Consider the following 23,773-nt stretch of genomic DNA (forward strand, 5'->3'; position numbering starts at 1 on the left):
TCTCCCCTAGAGATAACAATTATCTTGAATTTTGTATTTATCATTCTCTTTCCTCAAAAAAAAAAGTGTCATGTTCTACATCTGTAGAGGGCCTGTTTCTTTATATGTCAGATGAACTTTTGGATTAGAGGCTCTCTAAGCTCCCTTCCAGCTCTCAGTGTAAATGAGATATGATAGGTGGATATCAAAGTTACATACCTAGTGGGATCATATCAGTGCTTATTTTTCAAGGGTTTTATAAAACCACAACATTGGCTCTTCCGTTGAAATCTCCAATCAACAAAAGGATATCTCAATGGAACTTCTAATCTCAAGATCAAGACTTTCCATCACTTTCGATTTGCACCTCTGCCATAAAGTTCTACTCTAGAGAAAACCAACACAAGGAGCTAAATGATCTAAGCCCCTGACCCTCTCCAGTGAAATCCTGAAAAAGCCAAGCCTGAGGAAACAGGACTGAAGCAGATGAACTGGGAGAGCATACTTTATTTTAGTGACAAGTATTTTAACAAAAATTAAGAGGCCTGGTTGGGTTCACATGCAGTAGTTTTTCTTAAAACCTGGATTTGTTTCTTCCACATATATGTGTATATATAAACAGCATAAAATAAAACAACCAAACTTATCTTTTTCACTTTCATCAAAGGTGCTTACACTGTTTTAGTTTCATATAAATGCCGTCTTTAAACAAGGTAAACACAAATGCAAATCTGCTGACCATATTGTTGTCCTCTAGGGTTACTGTCTGGCCTAGGATACTGTTCTTCCTAGCTATAAACACCCCGAGATTTTTTTATCTGTCCTACCAGTTACCAAGTTGATAAGAGTTAAGTAAGTTGGACCAGGCAGTGGAATTGCTATGTCAAGGGCAAATAAATGCCCTGCTCATACACAGGTCTGTGTTGATCAGACCTAAATATGACTGGAATAGAAAGCAGAGACTGTTGGTATTTGGTAACAGGTTAATGAGTTGTCAGCGGCCTCTGAAGAGGCCATGATTGTAAAGTGGAATGTGAGTAGGTTCTGATCCTCAACAGTGCCAGGAAGACAGTCGTCAAAAGAATGAGCAGTCACTATAGTAATTTTCTCATGGGACTTAAGTAGTTTTCCTTATACTACCCAGGGAATTGGCACAAGAAAACAAATATTTTCTTAGTGGTATCTTTTTCCCAAGGCCAATCCTGCTTCAATCATTTAAAATATAGTACACAAATCACTTAGATTTTTATAAGCTGCCTCTTTAAAAAAATGGTAATAAGAAGTATAGTGTCATCTCCTTGGTTTCTGTCTACTTTGGAGTTTAATATGATTTGTGAAAAGTGCAACTAAAGGACTCTACGAATGACTAGAGACTAACGTTTTGTCTAAGAGACTAACACAAGCAGCTACTGTTCTGTCTCACCAATGAAAGGCTACTGCATTGTACCATGTGAAATTAAATCTAAACACTCCTTGTTTAGCTCAGGTACAGCTAGCAGGAGAGCTAAGCATCATTTATTACCTACATTTGTTTATTCCTGGTAAGAACATTTGCAAATCACAGTGGCACTTCTAGAATATCTGCAAAGAAAGGCAGTCTTCCAAAAAGCAAATCTTCTCCTTGGGGTAGAGAGAGAAGCCCAGGATAAGATCAAAATGCAGGACTCACAGGCTCTCTAAGATAAGCTTTTGAAACACATCTGCATTTAACCTTTAACCATAACACTTGACTTTAACTGAAATTAAGGTAGAATATTCAATTGTTTCCCTCCCACTGTTCACAATCCCCCTGAAAAAGAAGGTCTCAAAAATAAGTAGCTTCTCTTCCCACCTTCTGACAGAAGTAGTAAACAGTCACCTCTATGTTCTAGTTTTTGGGACTGTCCAAAAATCTCCAGCAAACTAAATCCAGACTAGTGAATCCTACACCCAATAAAAATCCTAAACAGTCTCTGAAAGCTCCCAGACCAGACAAACTGGCGGCTTTAATCATTAGTTTACTAGAGAAACAACAGGGTTGTCTATTATGTGAGCTGACAAAATTAACGTAGGCAGGCATTCTCCTATAGTGAGTGTTGTTCACTCCAAGAAACCAGATGCGTTGCAGTTAAGTTCTAGTAGTGGTGGGCAAACAACATAAGGTTTTTCATGAAGGATAGATGCTAGCCTATCTTGCTCCTTTAGATATTTAAAAAACAAAGTATTTTCTGTTTAATTCCTTCGCTGAATTGTATTCAAACAGCCAATTCCTTTTTTTTTCTTTTTTTTTTTTTTGGCTTGCCCATAGTATGCAGAGGTTCCTGGGCCAGAGTTCAAACCCTTGTTATAGCAGTAACCAGAGCCACAGTGGTGATGATGCTGGATCCTTAACACACTGATCCACCAGGGAATTCCTCAAGTAGCTAATTCTTTGCAGTAAGATCACACCCCTGTTTTTCCTAACTAGGCAGGATTTCCGGGTTACAAGTATAGTATAGACAGTTCTGGCTGTCATCATTCAAACAAATGAAATCAAAAGGGTCTTATATATTCTAATTAAGATTTTTAAAAATAAAGCTAAACTGTTTTGAGTTGTTGACTGATATATAAACATAAGTGACTAGAATTGAGGGCATAATAGGTGTTTTTTTTTTCCCTCTCCAGAAGAAATGGTCTAACTTATTCTCTTATTCACACAGCTAGGAGCAGAAGTACTACTGTACTGGGGCTTATGTTGAATCTGTTTTTAGAGACAGGAACTAAATAAAAAGATAGCTCTGCTTCATCAGGATACAATCTTGTTTTGTGTAAAACTCATGGAAGAGGCATTGCACAAGAGTGCACTCCCCCTACAAATAATGCTAAATAGATCATTTTTGGAATTATGGATCAGTATGCTTCACTCAAGTCCCTATCTATGCCAATGTCAGATCCCGAATCCTTCCTCATGCCAGATGGTTTTAAAACCAAAGCACACCAACCTGAAAACAACCAACCAAACAAAAAACTGGTTTGGAGATTAGGAAGTCTCCTTGTAAAGGCCAATAAGATGCTCTGGTAGTCAGAGCCTTGGGTGTTTGAGAAATCTAACTTATTATTCACATGTCCCAGGGTAGTCAGCAGAGCCTTCACACATTTTAGCTTTAAAGCTTAATCAAATTTCACACACAGGTGGAAAGCTATCTCTTCTCCACATGTACATTAGTTCCTCCTCTCCATTCCAATCTCCACTCCTACATAATCCACACATGGTTTGACAGCTAGTACAGTATCTAGCTGAAACGTGAGAAAGAGCAAAGAAATGAAAGAAACCTACCCTAGGTTAGAAATATTCAGGGAGCAAGATGTCCTAAAGATTCTAAACAGGAATGGGGCATACTGCTACATATAAATGCTAACAACATTAATAAACAGATGCACTCTTCAGAAAAGGCCCAATTCTACAGACGCTAAAAAGAATTTGGTCCATGTGTGTCAGAGAACACAAATACAGTTACTTTTTCCAACCCAAGTTTCTTGCCTACTTCAGCTAAATCCTTTAGGATAACTTTAAATGATTCTGTTTCATTAATGTGGAATGGGATGTGATTTCTGATCTTGGAGCTGCAGGTACTTAACCAAACTATCAAGCTATCTACAATGGTGGTTTATTCAAAACAGTTCTTCTGAGTATGAGGGTTCTTTCTTGCATCAAATGAGTAAGGACTCAAAGAGGGGAGAAAAAAAAAGGTACTTGTCAGTTTGAAAGTCACAGACAATTTATCTTTCTATAATTAGATTAGGAGGAAAAAAAATGAAGAACCCACTGTAGCAGGAAGAAGCAAGAGTCTTCTAGGGTGTGGCATCTGCAAGGAAATGAGAAAAGAAAAAAAAAACAGAGTTCTTACTTCTTTTCATGACAAAAGCACCAACTACATCTGAAAATGGGCCACACAACTACAGCCCAATTAAAATCTCTTGGTCTGCTGGCAGATCTGTTGTTGATGGCAGAACACCAAGTACTTTCTGACCCTTACCTCTTTAGTACCACTAAGCACATAGAAACTTGTTAATTGAATTAAAAAAACATTCTATACAGAGATCAATATATACTCCTTGTGTCAACAGTTTCATGGGTGAGGAGAAAATCAGAATTGACCATCCAGGCAATTGACTTCTCCAGACAATTCTGGATTAATTCTAATTATATTGATATTTTTCTCTTCTCATATACTGTAGCTACTCATTAATTCAATATTTTTGAGCCATTAGAATGTACATTAGGAGAACAAAAATTAATATGGTATTACCTGCTTTTGAGGCACTGTCTGGTAAAATTGGAGTTGTTGATAAAGACACAAATGGGATAAAAAACATTAAGTGCAAGGCGAACAAACCCTTATCATGTATGTGCATTAAAAAAATTCTCCACCCATTCTTATGTGCCTTAAGGGAATAAGTCATGTCTTCTATCTTTGGGTGTGTGTACCCACCCAAAGAAGGGAATTCTGCAACAACCAGGCATTCAAAAATGATGTTTATTGGAGTTCCTGTTGTGGCTCAGTGGAAATGAATCTGACTAGTATCCATGAGGATGCAGGTTCGATCCCTGCCCTCTCTCAGTGGGTTACGGATCCAGCGTCTGTGAGCTGTGGTGTAGGTTACAGAAAAAGCTTGTATTCTGCGTTGCTGTGGCTGTAGTGCAGGCTGGCAGCTGTACGGCTCCAGTTCGACCCCTAACCTGGGACCTTCCACATGCCGAGGGTGAGCCCCTTAAAAAAAAAAAAGACAAAAAATGATGTTTATTAAGAGGATAAGAAGGTCTGTGTCTGTTTAAAGCTTCTTATCTATTTTTCTCCCTGATTCCTCAGGGTTTACGCAGAAAAAAAATTTCAGTGTGTAAGGAGTTTATCAGCAAAGAGTTAAGTTACAAAGCAGAAAAATAATAGAGGGGAGTTCCTGTCGTGGTGCAGTGGAAATGAATCTGACTAGGAGCCATGAGGTTGCAGGTTCCATCCTTGGCCTTGCTCAGTGGGTTAAGGATCTGGTGTTGCCATGAGCTGTGGTGTAGGTAGCCGATGTGGCTTGGATCCTGCGTTGCTGTGGTTGTGGTGTAGGCTGGCAGCTGTAGCTCCAATTGAACTCCTAGCCTGGGAATCTCCATATGCTGCGAGGGCAGCCCTAAAAAGCAAAAAAAAAAAAAAAAGTGATAGACATTTCTCCTAGGCTTTCACTTCAGAGAAGCCATTTTAGTAGGTAGCTACCCATCCTGTATGAGCATCAAACATCTAATGCAGCGTGTCAGAGAAGGATTCAAAGTTCACCATTTACCCAGGTCTGTATGTCCTTTCTTGATACACCCCAGTGTAGTTGTGTCTCTTTCCTTTCTGGGGCCAAATCCTATTTTCTGGCTTCCAGATATATTTAGTAATTTGATGTCAGAACCTACCAATAAAATTGGCGAATTTTACAGTATGGAGAAACAAGTGATATTGTGGTATTTGCTCTTAGAATCTCTTTCCTGCTTCTCACTGGAAGAAACATCCACGTTGGCACAAAATAAACCCTGACTCACAGAAGATCCATCTACTTCACTGTCCAGAAAAAGTGAATGGATTAGAAGGCTACAGGCCATTCATTCAACAGTTATTCACTGAAGGTCTACTATCTATAAAACAGTGGGGGGTTATCATCCCCTTCCCAGCCCAATAATATTCCTGTTGCCAGAAGCAGTGTGGCTGGGCAACCTCAGCAAGACAGCATTTGAAGGTTAAATCTGGTTCTGCTATGGGTATACAGGGTGACCTAAAGAAGGGCTTCATCTGTGAAAATGAAAAGATTTTGGTTTCTTTATATAGACTTTGGGAGTTTCTGCTAAATCAAATATTCAGATAAGATCAACAGTGCAAGACTTTTAGAGACCCAAAACTTTAAAGTGCTCATTAAAAAGAGTATGAATTTTTTGATGAGTGTTAAACTGTACTGCACTGGGAAAGAATTGCAGAGCAGTGAAGCACAGCTGTCTGATTAATCTCAGTCCATTAAAAAAGCATGATAGATCTAGAATGCAACTTTGATAAAAAAAAAAAGAAAAAGGCAATGCATACTAACATTAGGGAAAGCAACTTGGCATGTAACAAAATTCTAATTTAACTAGTAAATGCCTATTCATTAGTGTGTAAAGCCATAACAGAGGCTATATACTTAAAAAACACAGGCACACACAAAGCTTTAATTCGGTACCATAATCAGAAAGAAAATTGGACTCATATTGCTTTATGTCCAGTTATCTCTTGCTACCATCTGAAGAAACAGTGAAATAAAACTGAAACACTTACTTGATGAGATAGATATTCAGTTACTGTGCATTTCCATCTACGGAGTAGAAATATTTCAAAATAAGTATACCATGTCAATTGAAATTCACTTCATTCCCTATTCTTACTAAACACAAATGACTTATTCCTGGAGTAGATGGAATTATAATATTTAAAGTCGAAGAATTTAAAATTAACATGGATTCTACTCAAGAGCATGGGAAAAGCAAAGAGTCCTCTACCTATTAGGCCTTTATGGCATATGATTTGGTGATCTCATTTTTGGGGAAATTTAAGTATCCAAAGAAAAATGTTTTAAAGGGGATCCTCTAGCCATCTAAAAATTATCTCAAACAGTAGCAAACACTGAAATCAAGGGAATCTGAATTTGGAGGCAACATTAGGAAAAGAAAGTTTGTATTAAATAAAAATGATAGGAGTTCCCTCATGGCTCCATGGGTTAAGGATCTGATCTTGTCACTGCTGTGGCTCTCGTTACAGCTGTGGCGTGGGTTCGATCCCTGGCCCAGGAACTTCCACATGCTATGGGTGCAGCAAAAAAAAAAAAAAAAAAAAAAGACAATATCTTGGGTGTTCCATTTGTGGGAATTTCTTTACGAGGTTGGTATGATACGAATTTAGTGCTTGCTTACTCATCATGGTCTCTGAAACCTAGGGAAGATATCTGAATGCTATTCTTATGCTGGTTATTATAACTTATTACATTCATTTTTTCTCTACTCATTTCCTTTTAGGCCCCTGAAATCCACTTTCTAATTCCAATTCTCCATAGATATTATGCCTTGAAAACCAGGGAGAATTTCCTCTTAGCCAAAATCAAAAGCCTTTTTATTGGTCCCCAAACTTACCATGCTATTTGGTATCAGTGGTCACCTTATCTTGAAAAAATTCTTTAAGCTTCTGTGATCTTGTACTTTCCTGTTATTAGCCAGGGTCAGGACTAGGGTGAAGTGAGTGAGGTGCTTAGGGTACAATATTTAAGGAAGCACTCACTCTCAGGGTTATGTGAGTGTAAGTGTTTGTTTGTTCAGACTGAGCATATCTTCAAATAATCAAGGCCAACTGTATTTAACAAAAGGAACAGAGTAAACGCGTTTCTCCTCTATTTCACTTACTGTTTTTCCATGGCAGAACATACGGCAGAGACTTGGGAACACGCATGCCTGAAGCCAGGTTACTCTTATGTTCCATAACTATGTTGCTTGCAGGGCTGCAAAAAGAAAGATGAATTTGACTATGCCAGCATATCTGTATTCTTCAGGCAGGCACACACGAGACAATTGAAATGTGCTTTTTGTAATTTGGGGGAAAACAACAACCTTCATTCTGAAATGTAAACACATTTCCATCAAAACATTTTTGCAATTACAATGATTACCACTTCTCTGGAAAGCTCACTGTTCTGTACAGGCATTAAGATGGGTCTAACCATTTTCATTTTCTGAAATTGAGATAAACTGCAATGCCATCTACTGTTCAGTTGTATGACAGGCTCATCAACTAAATAAACTCAAGATAGAAAATAAAACGTCAAGACAACCAAACTAAAGGCAACAAATCTCATAGAACTGAGGTAAAATTAAAACTCTATCAATGGAATTCATCTTTACGTTTTTCTACCTCGGTGCTTAAGGTAAACTTAAAATAACTAACTGTACACTTACAATAGCTCCTTAACTCAGAAGCTAAGAAATAAAAATTGATAAGCATTCTATCTGAGGGAGAAAATGAGGTCATCTAGCATCTAATTCCTTAATTTTCTAATCCAGAAATATTCTCATTTGGATTTGAAACTTGATCTTTTTGAATTAGATACAAAATCAGTGGGAAGAAGGGATGCATTTTCTTCTCTACCCAGTTGGTATTATGGACTGCCCGATTTCTAGAACTTTTAGGATTACTTTTTCCTCTGATACCAGTTACCCAGAGTAAAAATGATCCACGTGACACAGGTAGAGATTTTTTTCAAAGAATTAAAATGTGCGAACCTAGTAAACAACTCAACTAAGATATAAGAATGTCTTGTGCCACTGGCTCCCTTGCTAGACTGTCAGCTAGAGTTTTTGTGTTCCTACAGTGATTAACACAGAGCATGCAACCTTTTTATGAATCAAGGAATCAATAGGGAAAAAACCCCACCCAAACTATATCTAGACTAAATTACCATCAAATAACACAATCAAGAAAATAGGTCAATGCCTGCTTTGGTGGCTTCTACTGGTAACAGAGTACTTTGATTTTGGGAGGCAGTGGTGGGAATGAGTCCATTTCATTTACCTGTTGTTGCCACAGTAGTTGGCGGTACCCCAGACAAATGTGGTGCTGGTTTGTTCCCACAAATCTGCCAAAGGAGGAAAAACATAGTTTATGGTTCTACTAGGTAAACTACCAATTCATGCTAGTTGAATCTGTAAGATGTGGAATAATAAACTTAAGTTTAGAGAAGCAAGTAAAAACTGATCAAGTACCCTGCCTAAGTGACACAGTAGCAAGAATTTAATTGAAGGATATAAACACAAGAGACATAAATAATAATAAACGTGCCTAGTAAAACCAAACACAGATGGTACAACACAATTTATGGAAAAAAATAGATGCAAAGAAGTGCTTTTTCCAATCAAGAGGAATAGGCTGTTCCACGTGTCTGCACAGAGATACAAATGTGCTTGTATGGGGCCCAATAAAAATAATAAGGCATTCTGAACCACATGGTATGTTCATAAAATAGGAAAATCTTCCTTCTGTCTAAAGCAAATGACTTGAGATTTAGATGTTGCGAAGAAGAAGATGTAGAGGCACTTCACCTTTATCCCAGTCTTCATCGCAAGGAGGGCACTGCCATGTGCTCTCAGCCAGGGTCTCTTGTCCAAGGTTCCTGGTTTGGTTGACTGCAAGACAACAGGGATTCTGACTTAAGAAGAGGACATTATCAAGTTATTATGTTTAAAGGGGTTAGTAGCTTAAAAGGTTGCAGGGTATCCTAACGTGTCTTTGTTTCTGAAAAATGGATGGGATGAAAGCTAAATAGAGAGGTCTTATCCCCTTGCTGACAGAAGACAAGAAAGAGAAGCAGAAGCAAAGATTCTGCCATATTTATAACAATAAAAGGATTTTAATTTTTAGGTGAATTATTAGTAAAATGAATCAGATTGTTCAGAAGATAAAGTAGTCTGACAAACACAACCTGACATAAAAGAGCAGAAAAGTACTATTCTTTTGAAATGATAAAAGCCAAAAATCAAGGTGATAATGTAGCATCATACAAATGTGAAGGGGCTAATAACCTCTAGCATTGAAACATTTCAGCTAGTCAGTCTTACCTACATCTTGCTCAATACAGCTTTTATCATCACAGCTTGAAATATGATGACTGATTTCAGCCCGAGGAACCTGATGGCGAGCATTGAAGGGACAAGTAGCCAGTTTGTTTGCGACATCAGGATGATTCTGTGAAAAAATTAAAGGGGTCCATCAATAAACTGTGGCTTAACTATGGTAGGAAAACTTATGGTACAAAATTAGGAAGGAATTATTTATCATTCATATAGACTCATAGAGACATTTCCTCAAAATCATCAAAACCTGAGCCTCTTTGTTATGACAGCAAAGACTGACAACACAGATACTAGGGTTACAGTGTATGGAAGTAAACAGAGAATTTAGGAATGAGTATTTGAACCATATCTCCTCTTGTTTACTTCTCAGAGACGCAAGATTCAGGCTGCATAGCATGTAATGGTCGAGCTCTCTGGATGTCACTGAAAACTGATATTCAGGATGAATAGCGACACTAAAACACTCAGCCTGCATTGCAGTAGTGCCCCTGCTACTGCAATATAATAGTGCAGGAAAAGAGCTGTTGGAAGGGAGCTGCAGAAGAGGCAAATGCAAAGATTTTTCAGATTAACACAGGAATGCTTATTTAAAGTAATGATGCCTGAAATGAGGCTCTGAACAACTTGAACTTTATTTCAGCTATTTCACTAAGGAAAAACCCAAACGACAGAGTCTACTCTGATCAAGTTCCTTATTTTATTTTATTTTATTATTTTTTTTGTCTTTTTGCTTCTTGGGCTGCTGCTGCAGTGTATGGAGGTTCCCAGGCTAGGGGTCGAATTGGAGCTGTAGCCACTGGCCTACGCCAGAGCCATAGCAACACGGGATCCGAGCCACATCTGAGACCTACACCGCAGCTCACGGCAATGAGCAAGGCCAGGGATCAAACCCACAACCTCATGGTTCCTAGTCGGATTCGTTAACCACTGCGCCACGATGGTGTGCAATAGCTTGATGTGGAATTTAGTTCCTAGACCAGAGATTGAACCCAGGGCACAGCAGTGAAAGTGCCAAGTCCTAACCACTAACCAGGAACTCCCTGCTTTTTTGAGTATTATTTGTGATATATCTTTTGCTTCTAATAAATTTTTTAAATTACTGGTAAATTTAACATAGGATTTGGGTGATATTAAACACTTTATTTTGTTCTCTTGTTTTGTTTTAAAATAAGGAACTAAATTATTTGATATTTACAAAATTTGGCTTTTTAGGAGTTCCCGTCATGGCTCAGTGGTTAACGAATCTGACTAGGAACCATGAAGTTGCGGGTTCCATCCCTGGCCTCGCTCAGTGGGTTAAGGATCCGGTGTTGCTGTAAGCTGTGGTGTAGGTCGTAGATGTGGCTCGGATCTGGTGTGGCTGTGGCTGTGGTGTAGGCCAGTGGCTACAGCTCCGATGGGACCCCTAGCCTGGGAACCTCCATATGTTGTGGGTGTGGCCCTAGAAAACACACACACAAAAAAAGGATCTCAAAAAAAAAAAAACCCCAAATTTGGCTTTTTAAAAGAACTCAGGAGGGCATCACAAGGCAAATTACAAAAATAATACCCTACCTTTCTGCACTTGATAAGATGATACGGAAACCTGCAGGCCCTGATCTGGTGATTTTTATCATAGGGGCATTGTATGAGCTTTTCAGGGTCCAGGGAATCGACTGAAAGAAAGAAAAACAAGGTGAGCATAAAGCTTAACAGGCCCTTGTAAAAACTTCAATATCCCCGGCACATTGGATTTTTCAACAGAATCTGTAAGAACTGAACAAGACAGTCTGATGACGACTTGGAATTTTTAAAAAAACATTTGAAGATATTTAACTCTAAGAAGATAAAATGTGTTATCATATCTTAGTTAGTCCAGCAAAGCCAGCAATCATGGGAGGTGGTCTTCATATTTGGTTGTACATAAGTATTATTTTCATTGTTGGTTACCCTTATTATAAACTAAAAATTAAGTAGGAGGTCCTGTCGTGGCTCAGAGGTTAACGAATCTGACTAGGAACCATGAGGTTGTGGGTTCAATCCCTGGCCTCGCTCAATGGGTTAAGGATCTGGCGTTGCCGTGAGCTGTGGTATAGGTCGCAGATGAGGCTCAGATCCTGAGTTGCTGTGGCTTTGGCATAGGCCAGAGGCTACAGATCTGACTGGACCACTAGCCTGGGAACCCCCTATGCCATGGGTGTGACCCTAGAAAAGACAAAAAAAAAAAATTAAATTAAATGACATATTTTCCTTTTTTAAAATGCTAATTCAGAGAGAGGCATTCTTATCTCCAGCTAGCTCAACCAGAGCTTCCCAGCCAGTATGCTGAAGGCTGGAATGGATGGTATTGATACAGTGATATGGGGGCTCAGTGCATGTGTTCCCACTTCTTCAACTAGTCCAAAGGCAAGTTGAGGGTAGTTAACCCCCTACACTAGCATCCCTATTTACTAGTACGCCATGACATGAAAAAAGTTGGTAAGCATTGCTCTGTATCAGTTACATGTTCTATAGAAGCTTGAGAAATACTCATTGATAGATTTCATTTCAGCTGTGTGCTTTAACATACATCTATAAGTAGTTCCTGATCTTGGTTAATCTAGTTACCTCTCAAATGAAACCAATACCCTTACCAGATAGAGAGTTTTACTTTTTATATTTGCAAGATAAGGAGAAAAAAACCAGACAATTCTTTAATTTGGTGATTATCAAATTGGCCAGACAAAAATGTAGAATAATCTGCAAAAAGAGAACTTTTTTTGGGGGGAGTGCTGTGTGGAAGTTCCCAGGTTAGGGATCAAACCCAAGCCACAGCAGCACCTTGACTGCTACAGTGACAAGGCTGGAACCCCAATCCAAGGTGCCACAAGGGGACTCCCCAAAAGAGAACCTCTTAAGGTTAAGATAACCGTGGATATATAGAGCTGCTGTGTGAAAGAAAGCCCCTAACCTATATCGAGCTATTTAAAAATACTCTTATGTAGTTCTCCAGTGGCATAGCAGGTTAAGGATGTGGTGTTGTCACTGCTGTGGTGCCGGTTCAATCTCTGGCCTAGAAATTTCTGCATGCCATGGGTGCAGCCAAAAAAAAGTACCCTTATACTTTCAGGGACCATTTCAATAGTTTTTTGTTTTGTTTTGTTTGTTTTTGTTTTTGTTTTTTTGCTTTTTAGGGCTGTACCCGAGGCATATGGAGGTTCCCAGGCTAGGGGTCGAATTAAAGCTGTAGGCACTGGCCTACACCACAACCACAGTAATGCCAGGTCCGAGCCTTGTCTGTGACCAACACCATGCTGGATCCTTAACCAATGAGCAAGGCCAGGGATCAAACCTGTGTCCTCATGGATCTTAGATTTGTTTCTGCTGAGCCATGATGGGAACTCCCCCATTTCAATAGTTTGAACAGATAATAGAGAAGTTTTTCAATGTGTAAAACTATTCTTAGGCTTTGCAAAATGTGCAGGCTGAGCCCCAAATTTTAACAAGCCTTGTTAAAAAAGGGAAATTAAATGGTTAAGCATATCCTGAACATATCATGAGGACAAGAGGCAACCTAATAAAATGCCGTTGCCACCACTGACGGCAATAATAAAAGTGAAATAAGATAAACAATTCACATTTGATAAGAAGCTTATAAACCTGGAGACTGCTATGAAAATCAGAAGCCAGTGGGGAACTGAAACAGTTTCACTGGAAGAGTGGTAAACACGGGATAAATTGCTAACGATGATCACGATGCAAATGAGCCAGAAAGGTGACTTGAAGGACAGAATGAATAGGAATGAAAAGGCTTAGAGGACAAGTAGGCTTGTTATGCCAACCAGGCTTTTTCTGACCAGAAATCTTTTCATATTTCTGAAGCTTCAGGAAACCCAGGGAGAGTTTACAGATGAAATTCTAGTTTCCCTTCATTTAATCCATTCCATCACTAGCAAATGATAGCCCATGTCAGCAGCTGATGGACTGGATGGACATTATGATTCATACACACTTTACTGCCCATACAGTGACAATCATCAGTGTTGACAATGATAGCTTCCTTTGAAAATGCTTTACTTTCTGGTCTCTGATAACATGTCAGCTCTAAACTTTTTTTTTTTTTAAATGATGTGGTTTAACTAATCCACTAAGACTTCTTTTATTTTATTATTATTATTATTATTTTTACTTTTTAGGGCCTCACCCACAGCATATGGAAGTTCCCAGGCTAGGGGTCTAATCGGAGCTGTAGCTGCTGGCCTATGCCAGAGCCACAGCAATGCCAGATCTGAGCCGAGTCTGCGACCTACACCACAGCTCACGGTAACGCCAGATCCTTAACCCACTGAGCAAGGCCAGGGATTGAACCCACAACCTCATGGTTCCTAGTTGGATTCCCTTCTGCTGGGCCACAAAGGAACTCCTAAACTGGTTTTTTATTTTTATTTTTTCTGCTGCGCTTGTGGCATGGAGAAGCTCCCAGGACAGGGATCACATCTTTGCCACATCAGTGACCTGAGCTACAACACTGACAATGCTGGATCCTTAACCTACTGAGCTGCCAGGGCAACTCCCTAAATTGGTTTTTTAGATTAAAAAATTTTTAATTTATTTTTTTTTATCTTTCGTCCTTTTAGGGCCAAACCCGCGGCATATGGAGGTTCCCAGGCTAGGGGTCCAATTGGAGCTGTAGCTGCTGGCCTACGCCAGAGCCATAGCAACGCCAGATCCGAGCCGAATCTGCTACCTATACCACAGTTCACGGCAATGCCAGATCCTCAACCCACCGAGCGAGGCCAGGGATCAAACTTGAAACCTCATGGTTCCTAGTCAGATTTGTTTCTGCCACATCACTACAGGAACTCAATTTCATTTTTGATTAAAAATATTATTTTTAATTAAAAATTTTTAATGGAAAGGAGTTCCCTCTTGCCTCAGCAGCTTAAGGATCCAGAGTGGTCACTGCTGTGGTGAGGGTTTGATCCCTCACCTGGGAACTTCTGCATGCTGCGGGTGAGGTCTCCCCAAATTTTTAATGGTAATAACATATATATAACACAAAATTTACTATCTTAACCATTTTAAAGTGTCTAGTTCAGCCAAGACATGGACTCAACCCAAATGTCCACTGATAGATGACTGGATTAGGAAGATGTGGTCTATGTCTGCAATGGAATACTATTCAGCCATAAAAAAGAACAAAATAATACCATTTGCAGCAACATGGATGGAACCAGAGACTCTCATCCTGAGTGAAGTAAGTCAGAAAGACAAATACCATATAATATCACATATTTGGAATATAACATATGGCACAAAGGAACCTTTCCACAGAAAAAAAAATCATGGACTTGGAGGACAGACTTGTGGTTGGTTGCCAAGGAGGAAGGGGAGGAGGTGGGAGAGACTGGGAGCTTGGGGTAAATAGATGCAGAATGTTGCCTTCGGGATTTATTAGCAGGGGGATCCTACTGTGTAGCACTGGGAACTCTGTCTAGTCACTTATGATGGAACATGTAATGTGAGAAAAAAGAATGTATACATGTAAGTGTAACTGGGTCACCATGTTGTATAGTAGAAAAAAAAATATATAAATAAATGATAAAAAAAAATAAAGTGTCTAGTTCAGTGGTGTTAAGTATATTCATACCATTGTGCAACCAATCTCCAGAACTTTTTTTCTTCTTTTTTGGCCACCCTGTGGCATGTGGAGTTCCAGGGCCAGGGATCAGATCCAAGGCACAGTTATGACTTATGCTGCAGCTGCGGCAATGCAGGATCCTTAACTCACTGTGCTGGGCCAGGGATTGGACCTGTGTCCCAGTGCTCCTACAGATGCTGTTGATCCCACTGCTCCACAGTAGGAACTCCAATCTCCAGAACTTTTCATCTTTCGAAAGTGAAACTCTATACCCATTAAACGACTCCCATTTGCTCCTCCCTGCAACTCCTGGAAACCACTATTCTTTTTATTTCTATGAGTTTAGAATGACTATTCTAGAGACTTCATATAAGTAAAATCTTACAGCATTTGTCTTTTTGTGACTGATTTATTTCACTTACCATAACGTCCTCAAAGTGTATACAAAGTGTAGCATGTGAAAAGACTTCCTGTACCTATTTTGCTATCTGCTTTTTGTCTTTTTAGGGTCACACCCGAGGCATAGGGTGGTTCCCAGGCTAGGGGTCTAATTGGAGCGGTAGACGCCGGCCTATGCCAGAGCCACAGCAACGCCAGATCTGAGCCACATCTGCGACCTACACCACAGCTCACGGTAACGCCGGATCCTTAACCCACTAAGCAAGGCCAGGGATTGAACCAGCAACCTCACAGTTCCTAGTAGGATTTGTTCCCCTGCACCACGACAGGAACTCTGCTATTTGCTTTTTGTTTTGTTTTAAATTAAAAAAACCTTGGAGTTCTCATCGTGGCTTAGTGGATTAAGGACCTGACATTGTCTCTGTGAGAATGTGGGTTTGATCCTTTGCTTCACTCAGTGGGCTAAGGATCTGGCATTGCTGTAAGCTGCAGCAGAGGCTGCAGATGCAGCTCAGATTTGGTTGTAGTGTAGGCCTCAGCTGCAGCTCTGATGGGACCCCTGGCCCAGGAACTTCTATATGCTGGTGTGGCCATAAAAAGAAAAAAATTTTTTTTAAACTTTTTTTTAGCCATACCTGCAGCATGCAGAAGTTCCCTGGTCAGGAATCAAACCTGAGCCATAGCAGCAACCAGAGCCATAGCAATGACACTGCTGGATCCTTAACCCATTGAGCCACAAGGGAACTCCTATATGCTTTTTTTTAAAAAAAACTTAATATATCTTAGAACTCCTTCTATGTCAGTACTTAAGAAATATTGTATTGTTTGAGTTCCCATTTTGGCTCAGCGGCTAATGAACCCACTAGCATCCATGAGGACTCGGGTTCAATCCCTGGCCTTGCTCAGTGGGTTAAGGATCCGGTGTTGCCATGAGCTGTGGTGTAGGCCGCAGAAGTGGCTTGGACCTTGAGTTGCTGTAGCTGTGATGTAGGCCCTCGGCTACAGCTCCAATTCAACTCCTAGCTTGGGAACCTCCATATGCCGCCAGTGTGGCCCTAAAAAGATGGAAAAAAAAAAAAAGAAATAATGTATTGCTGCATATGGATATACCATAGATCCTTAATCAGTTCCCTCACTGATAGAGATTTAAGTTGTTTCCAGGATTTTTTTAGATTGCTGTGACTAGCAATCTAATATATACTTCTTTGTGCCTTGTATATCTCTTGGACAGATACCTAAGAGTGCTACAATGAAGTATATATGCATTTAAAGTTGTAATAAATACTATCAAACTGCTAGCAAAAATTTTGAATGGCTTTCTGGGAATATAGCTTAATTTGGAAAATAAAGTAGGCCCTATGGACAGCTTCCTCCAAAAGCATAGATTCAGATATTCCTCATATGTGGGTGGGGCCCAGAACCCATGGTGAGAAACAGAGGAAACTTCATGGAAACAAGGAACTAAATCTGACAAGAGTATTACCAGCTAAGAGGTACTACTCAAAGACAGAAGCTGGAGATCTTCAGTAGTCTATCAGATTAAGGTTAGAGTTTTGGATCAATTTGGGTAAAAGATAAAGTGTATTCTAAAGCAATGTTTCCCTAACATGATTCTTGGTGTTAAATCACTTGGGGACTGTGTTAAAATGCAGGTTCTGATTCAGCAGGTTTGAGATGAAGCCTGACACTGTGCATTTCTAATATACTCCCAGGAGATATTTTTCTTTTTCAAATCTTAAAACAATGAAGTTTTTTAAGAAAGACATAAGCAGAAAGAAATGCTACAGACTTAAAGGAGTTGATTCTTCACAAGCTAACTTATTTATTAAATTTATTTAATTACAAAACAAAAATTTTAAATATACAGCAGAATTCACCTTTTCCTTCTTTTTTAAACAAAAATCTATTGATTATCACTATGTAAAAATGTTTGCGCCATGTAGCAATAATTAAAAGAATCAGGTGATATATATATCACCACTGAAGAAAGTAAAGAATGAGAGATATAAACAGGAGATCTTGCTTTCTAATTTAATACTGTGTAGAGTAAGCTTCCAAGAATAAATAAAATGTAACTCTCTCATGGAAATTTCAGATTTTAATTAACATATTTTAAGAAAAATTAAGGCGGTGAAGGAGGGAACCCTAAAGAAGATCAAGGAGAATCAGCCTTCTAGATCCATTATTCTCAAATACTCAGATTAGCGTCATCACCTGGGAACATGTTAGAAAAGCAAGTTCTTGCATCCCAGCCCTTCTGAATCAGAAATGCTGAGAGTGGGGTCCAGCAACCTATGTTTTAATAAGCCCCCAGGTGATTCTGCTGCATGCTAAAGCTTAAGAACCTCTGATGTAGATAATTAATAAAGACCATTTCCAGGTAGTTTCTTTTTTTCCCTTTTTACGGCCACACCTGCTGCATATGGAAGTTCCGGGGCTAGGGGTCAAAATGGAGCCGCAGCTGCAGGCCTATGCCACAGCCTTAACCACTGAGCGAGGTCAGAGATCGAACCCACATCCTCACAGAGATAATATCGGGTTCTTACCCCTCTGAGACACAATGGGAACTCCTCTTGTAGTTTCTATATGTTGGTGATAAAGATTCTGTTGAATTCTTCCTTAAAGGCAGAATGGGATTAAAATATCCTTTACTTAGAACTTCCTAATTATAGAGATTCTGAACAAGACAGCAAAGTAGGAAACAAAGTAGGCTTATTGACAAGTTTCATCCACTCAGATGTTCCTCAAACTTGGTTGGGGTCTATAAACCATAGTGCCTGTGGTATTCAGTAGGGCACTACATATAAACAACATATAAGACTGGTTCTGGGAATTCCCGTCGTGGCTCAGCAGCCAGCAAACCCGACTAGCATCCATGAGGATGCAGGTTTGATCCCTGGCCTCGCTCAGTGGGTTAAGGATCCTGCATTGCTGTGGCATAGGGCAGTGGCCACAGCTCCAATTAGACCCCTAGCCTGGGAACCTCCATATGCTGCAGGTACGGCCTTAAAAAGATAAAAAAACAAAACAAAACACAGACTGCTTCTGTCCCCAACTGTGTAATCTTGGGGCAAATAAAGTCCTAGTTTCTCATTTGTAAAATTTGAGCATTAAATGAAATAATTTTTCAGGTCTCTCTTGATTTTACATTTGCATGATTCTAGGTCTCCTGGCTCCCTTTTAATTTGTTGGGCCATCTAAGATTCCTGGATCACTTGAGAAGAATCCTCCCTAGGATTTCTTTAATTCTTTTTTTTTTTTTTTTTTTAAACAAGTGGCTGCACCTGCAGCATATGGAAGTTCCCAGGCCAGGGGTCGAGCCACAGCCACTGTAGAAGCAACGCCGAGTAGTTATGTTGTGAGCCACACGGGAAGTCCGGATTTCTTTAATTCTAAAAACTTAGTGTAAATCAATATTATGTATGCCATATTACCCCTCAAAATAGGAAGAAACCAAGGGTTACTATCCCTGTGTCTTTAACAGGAGAAACTGAAGTCGTGAGGAATGAAAATGCTTCATTTAATATAGCTTAACACAGGTGTCCCAACTGTAGCTTTCAGAAAGCCTGATGACTTTTAAGATTGATTTTTTTTTTAAATCCAATAGTTTTATTCATTATTACTATTTTTTTGGTCACTCCCCAGCATGTGGAAGTTCCCAGGCCAGGGATCGAACCCAAGCCACAGCAGTGTCGATGCAGAATCCTTAACCACTAGGCCACCAGAGAATTCCTCCTATTTCTTTAAATTTCAAGTGTCTTGTTTCAAATTTGGGCACTTCTCTACATTACTAAAATACAGTCTCAGAGTTCCCATCTTGCAGAGTGCAAATGAATCTGACTAGGAACCATGAGGTTTTGAGTTCAATCCGTGGCTGCCTTCAGTGGGCTAAGGATCCAGCGTTGCCGTGAGCTGTGGTGTAGGTCACAGACACGGCTCGGATCTGGTGTTGCTGTGGCTGTGGTATAGGCCGGCAGCTGTAGCTCCGATTAGACCCCTAGCCTGGGAACCTCCATATACCTTGGGTGTGGCCCTAAAAATGAAAAAAAAAAAAAAAAAAAAGTCTCTAGGGAGACCTTTTCTTTGCAGCAGTTTAGTGAGAAATGTGAATATTTCCCAATAGAATAAAGCCTTATCAGACACAAAACTAAGTGTAAATAATTTAACTTATTTTCTAAAAGCAACAAGAGATACATACTGTAAGTTTCTTCCATGTTGGAAACGAAGGTGCCAAATCCAAGTGCTGGAGGGGTGGAGGGGAAAAAAAAAGGCAATAGTTCAGAGAATCAGAAATGAAAGGTAGCAAAAGTAGCTCTAAGAAGTGGAGTCAATCTAGAATTGAAGTTACCCAAGTTCAATTTATATCGAACACGCTTAGAGCACCTCCCCACCCCTCCCCCAGCTTCTCCTCTTTAAGGCATTCTTTGCTACTTTGAACCATTTTAAAATCATTGCCTAATTCACACTCTTGGAATAAATTCTAGGTCTCACCAACAGTTAAGAAAAACCAAATATGACTACTAAAACTGTATTCAGGTGATAAGAAGTCTTTTCTAAGTGCCCTTACAAACACTGTTTGTCACTGTTTATCGTCTATTAGGGTTTGGTACTATTTAACATTAGAGAGGCCAAATCAAACCCACAAGAATACTGTTATTTAAACTTCAGGATAAACAAAGGAATAGGGTACTATTTTAAAGCTCCCCTTTCAAGTCCTTAAAAATACAGGATGGGCAAGGTTGCCAATCTTGCTTCCCCTCCGGGACCTGGGAACCCTGGAAGCCTCTATCAGACTACACACTCAATTCATCCAATGTGCCCAGAGACATTCTAGTTCAGTACTTCCATGACTTTTCTTTTCTTTTTTTGTCTTTTTGCCTTTTTCTAGGGCTCCTTCCCGAAGCACATGGAGGTTCCTAGGCTAGTGGTCTAATCAGAGCTGTAGACGCCAGCCTTCGCCAAAGTCACAGCAACGCGGGATCCAAGCCGCATTTGCAACCTACACCACAGCTCAGGGCAGCGCCGGATCCTTAACCCACTGAGCAAGGCCAGGGATCGAACCTGCAACCTCATGGTTACTAGTCGGATTAGTTTCCACTGAGCCGCCAAGGGAACTCTTGACTTTTCTTAAATAAGATCAGGAGGGAGTTCCCGTCATGGAGCAGTGGTTAGCGAATCTGACTAGGAACCATGAGGTTGCAGGTTCGATCCCTGCCCTTGCTCAGTGGGTTAACGATCCAGCATTGCCGTGAGCTGTGGTGTAGGTTGCAGACGCGGCTCGGATCCAGCGTTGCTGTGGCTCTGGCGTAGGCTGGCAGCTACAGCTCCGATTCGACCCCTAGCCTGGGAACCTCCATATGCTGTGGGAGCGGCCCAAGAAATGGCAAAAAAAAAAAAAAAAAAAATACGATCAGGAGTGCCACACTCTTTCCAGTTTGCTTCACCTCCCCCTTCCCCCCATCTCCTATGCTAAAATGGATAGAAACTTGGTTATTTAAATCTTTCCAGTTAATACTTATTTCTTCTACGCATTAAGGGAAAACTTCTGAATGCTAGGACTTAAGAACTGTCCATTTTTGGAGTTCCCATTGTGGTGCAGCAGAAACGAATCTGACTAGTATCCATGAGGATGTGGGTACCATCCCTGGCCTCGCTAGTGGGTTGGGTATCTGGGCTTTGCCGTGAGCTGTGGTGTAGGTCGCAGATTCGGCTCAGATGCTGTGTTGTTGTGGCTGTGGTATAGGCTGGTAGCTGTAGCTCTGATTCGATCCCTAGCCTGGGAATCTCCATATGCTGTGAGTACGACCCTAAAAAGCAAACAAACAAACAAACAAAAAAAACCCAAAACCAAAACCCTCCCAAAAAACTATTTTATGCGTAACACAGTCATAAAAGAACAAGTCTGTAACAGAAATGTGAAAAATTAAAAGACAAAAAAAAATTTTTTTTTAAGTTTGAATCCTCTTCTGAGATCCCCTTATTGAGCACTGTGATTAAATAATCACTATGGGAAAAAACTAAATTTAGGTAAAACCATCCCCATAGGAAACTTCTGAAAAGTGGCCAGATTTACAGCTCTTGTCTCCAGAGGCAGCTCACCTTTGCCATCTCATATAATTCCACACCCTTCCCCCCCATTCTATGACATAAGCAGCCTTGGAACCTATGATAGGAAATACAAGTGATCAGCTGGAACTCTAGTTTAGTAATTTGCTGCAGCTCCCACCTGTAAATGCCCATCATTGGGGGAAACTGCCATAAAAGTTTTTTCATGTCTGGATTAAGGAATTCTGACTTTCTTTTTGACACGTTTTACTTATACATACTTTACATTTTTTCAATAAAAATAAAAGAATTGGAAAGAAGAACCAAGTACTATGTCCTCTGATTTTAAGACATTTAAAGGCATCAGTGCCAGCTTCAACACCTTAGAGGAAGCCACCCTATCCTTGGGGGGCAAAAAGACTAAATTACAAGCAGATGAAAGGCACTGGAATCCACAGTCTCATCAGTCACTCAGCCCTGTCCACTTAAGTATCTTCCGTACCAAACTGTTAAGAAGTGCTTCTTTACACTTTCCCTAGTACCAGGCCACAGAGAAACGGACAAATTACGGTTGGTCCAGCTTGGGGGCTGGTTGTGTGTAGTTTGAAGAAACTGGTTAAAATCGTAACAGAGCTGGGGTCTCACTAACACCGTTTTTTCTTCCTTAAAACAATCAGAGTTGATTTAAATCATGGAACTAAACTGGAGAGGGTGGGGAAGGTGGTTCAAAGAACGGAGACAAAGGAGGCGGGGAGGCCTTCGAGGGGACGAAGCAGCCGCGGCACCACCAGTTGCCAAAACTCACGAGGCTGAAAGCTCTGGCTGGAAAAGAGAAGATACTAGACGTGACGGTGTCCCAGCCCATTAAAGGGGAGTTGTTTGAATGCCCCAAGCCAGGGCCGGGGTACTTTTCCTACCTCGGCGGAGACACGCTCTCCCTACAGCCGCCTTCTCCAGACACCCGCGCCCCAGCAACGCTCACTTCCGGCCCCTGACGTTAGGGGGTGGGGCTCCCACTTCCTGTGACGGAGGTGGCGTGGGGGAGGGGCTGGGCTGCGCCCGAGCGAGGGCCGTGGGCCTCCTCGGCCCTCCCGCCTCAGGCACCTCTCACCCCTCAGGCCTGTGCTTTGCTGGCTCCCTGACGTAACGACCCTGACCGTGGCCTTGTGTGGATGGAGCTCACCCTGCCTCCCCCAGCCTTGCGGCGGCCATCTTAGAAAAGACAATGGGCGCTTAGAAATGGGCGTTCGAGTCGGGGATGGGACTCCTTAGAGGTTGGTGGATACCGGTGAGAAAGAAGCTTGTTTGTGGAAGATGTCCAGGTAGTAAGATAAAGTAGATTTTTGAGGGTAGGGAAGAGGAAAATTGGAAAGGAGAGAAGCAGACGGAACCGGCCCCCCCCAACCCAATAACTAATCTCTGAGAATAGGAATCTAGTTGTTTTTGTCTAGCACACGTTTTAGATTCTCAAAAATCAATAATAGTTTGAGACTGCTTGGTAGGATGGATGCCCTAGTCAGATTAAAGGGAGTTTTATTTTATTTATTTTTTTGTCTTTTTGCCTTATCCTAGGGCTGCTCCTGTGGCATATGGAGGTTCCCAGGCTAGGGGTCGAATTGGAGCTGTAGCCGCCGGCCTACGCCAGAGCCACAGCAACGCGAGATTTGAGCCGCGTCTGCAACCTACATCACAGCTCAGGGCAACGCCGGATCCTTAACCCACTGAGCAAGGGCAGGGACCGAACCTGCAACCTCATGGTTCCTAGTCGGATTCGTTAACCACTGCACCACGACGGGAACTCCTAAAGGGAGTTTTAGAGTTGAGGTGAGAACTCAAGGTAAAGAGGGCTAGAAAATTATAATTTGATAGGGGAAAACCAAACATATTGTGAACCTTTGTTTTGGAAACTGTGATACCAAAAAAAAAAAAAAAAAAAAAGGAAGCAGTAGTTCTTGTCTCCAAGGTGCTAGGAAAACAGGCCCCAAAGTGGATAAAAGGTTAAATGGCAGTGTAACAGATGCTAGAAAAGTGGCTGAGACTGTAAATTATATTAGGAAATCAGTGGGGCCCACAGTGACCTGAGGAGGGCTTTATGGAGAAAAGGGACTTGTGACCTTTGG

General features: G+C 40.7%; 1 protein-coding gene across 2 annotated transcripts; it reads right to left on the reverse strand.

The window, feature by feature from the left end:
- GTSF1 (gametocyte specific factor 1) lies at window positions 467–22,914 on the reverse strand. 2 transcript variants are annotated; one of them, XM_003126205.6, is made up of 9 exons: window positions 22,571–22,907; window positions 19,807–19,851; window positions 11,165–11,265; window positions 9,596–9,722; window positions 9,080–9,163; window positions 8,553–8,616; window positions 7,391–7,485; window positions 6,276–6,312; window positions 467–3,803 (listed from the first exon to the last, which is right to left on the reverse strand). In XM_003126205.6, exons 2-8 carry the CDS (start codon window positions 19,820–19,822, stop codon window positions 6,296–6,298), a joined length of 504 nt encoding a protein of 167 aa, XP_003126253.1. In that variant the 5' UTR covers window positions 19,823–19,851; window positions 22,571–22,907; the 3' UTR covers window positions 467–3,803; window positions 6,276–6,295. The 2 variants fall into 2 exon arrangements, with proteins under 2 accessions (XP_003126253.1, XP_005663918.1); XM_005663861.3 differs by lacking the exon at window positions 6,276–6,312 and having other exon boundaries at window positions 22,571–22,914.

This window comes from Sus scrofa, chromosome 5, assembly GCF_000003025.6.
Source record: "Sus scrofa isolate TJ Tabasco breed Duroc chromosome 5, Sscrofa11.1, whole genome shotgun sequence".
NCBI lineage: Eukaryota > Metazoa > Chordata > Mammalia > Artiodactyla > Suidae > Sus > Sus scrofa.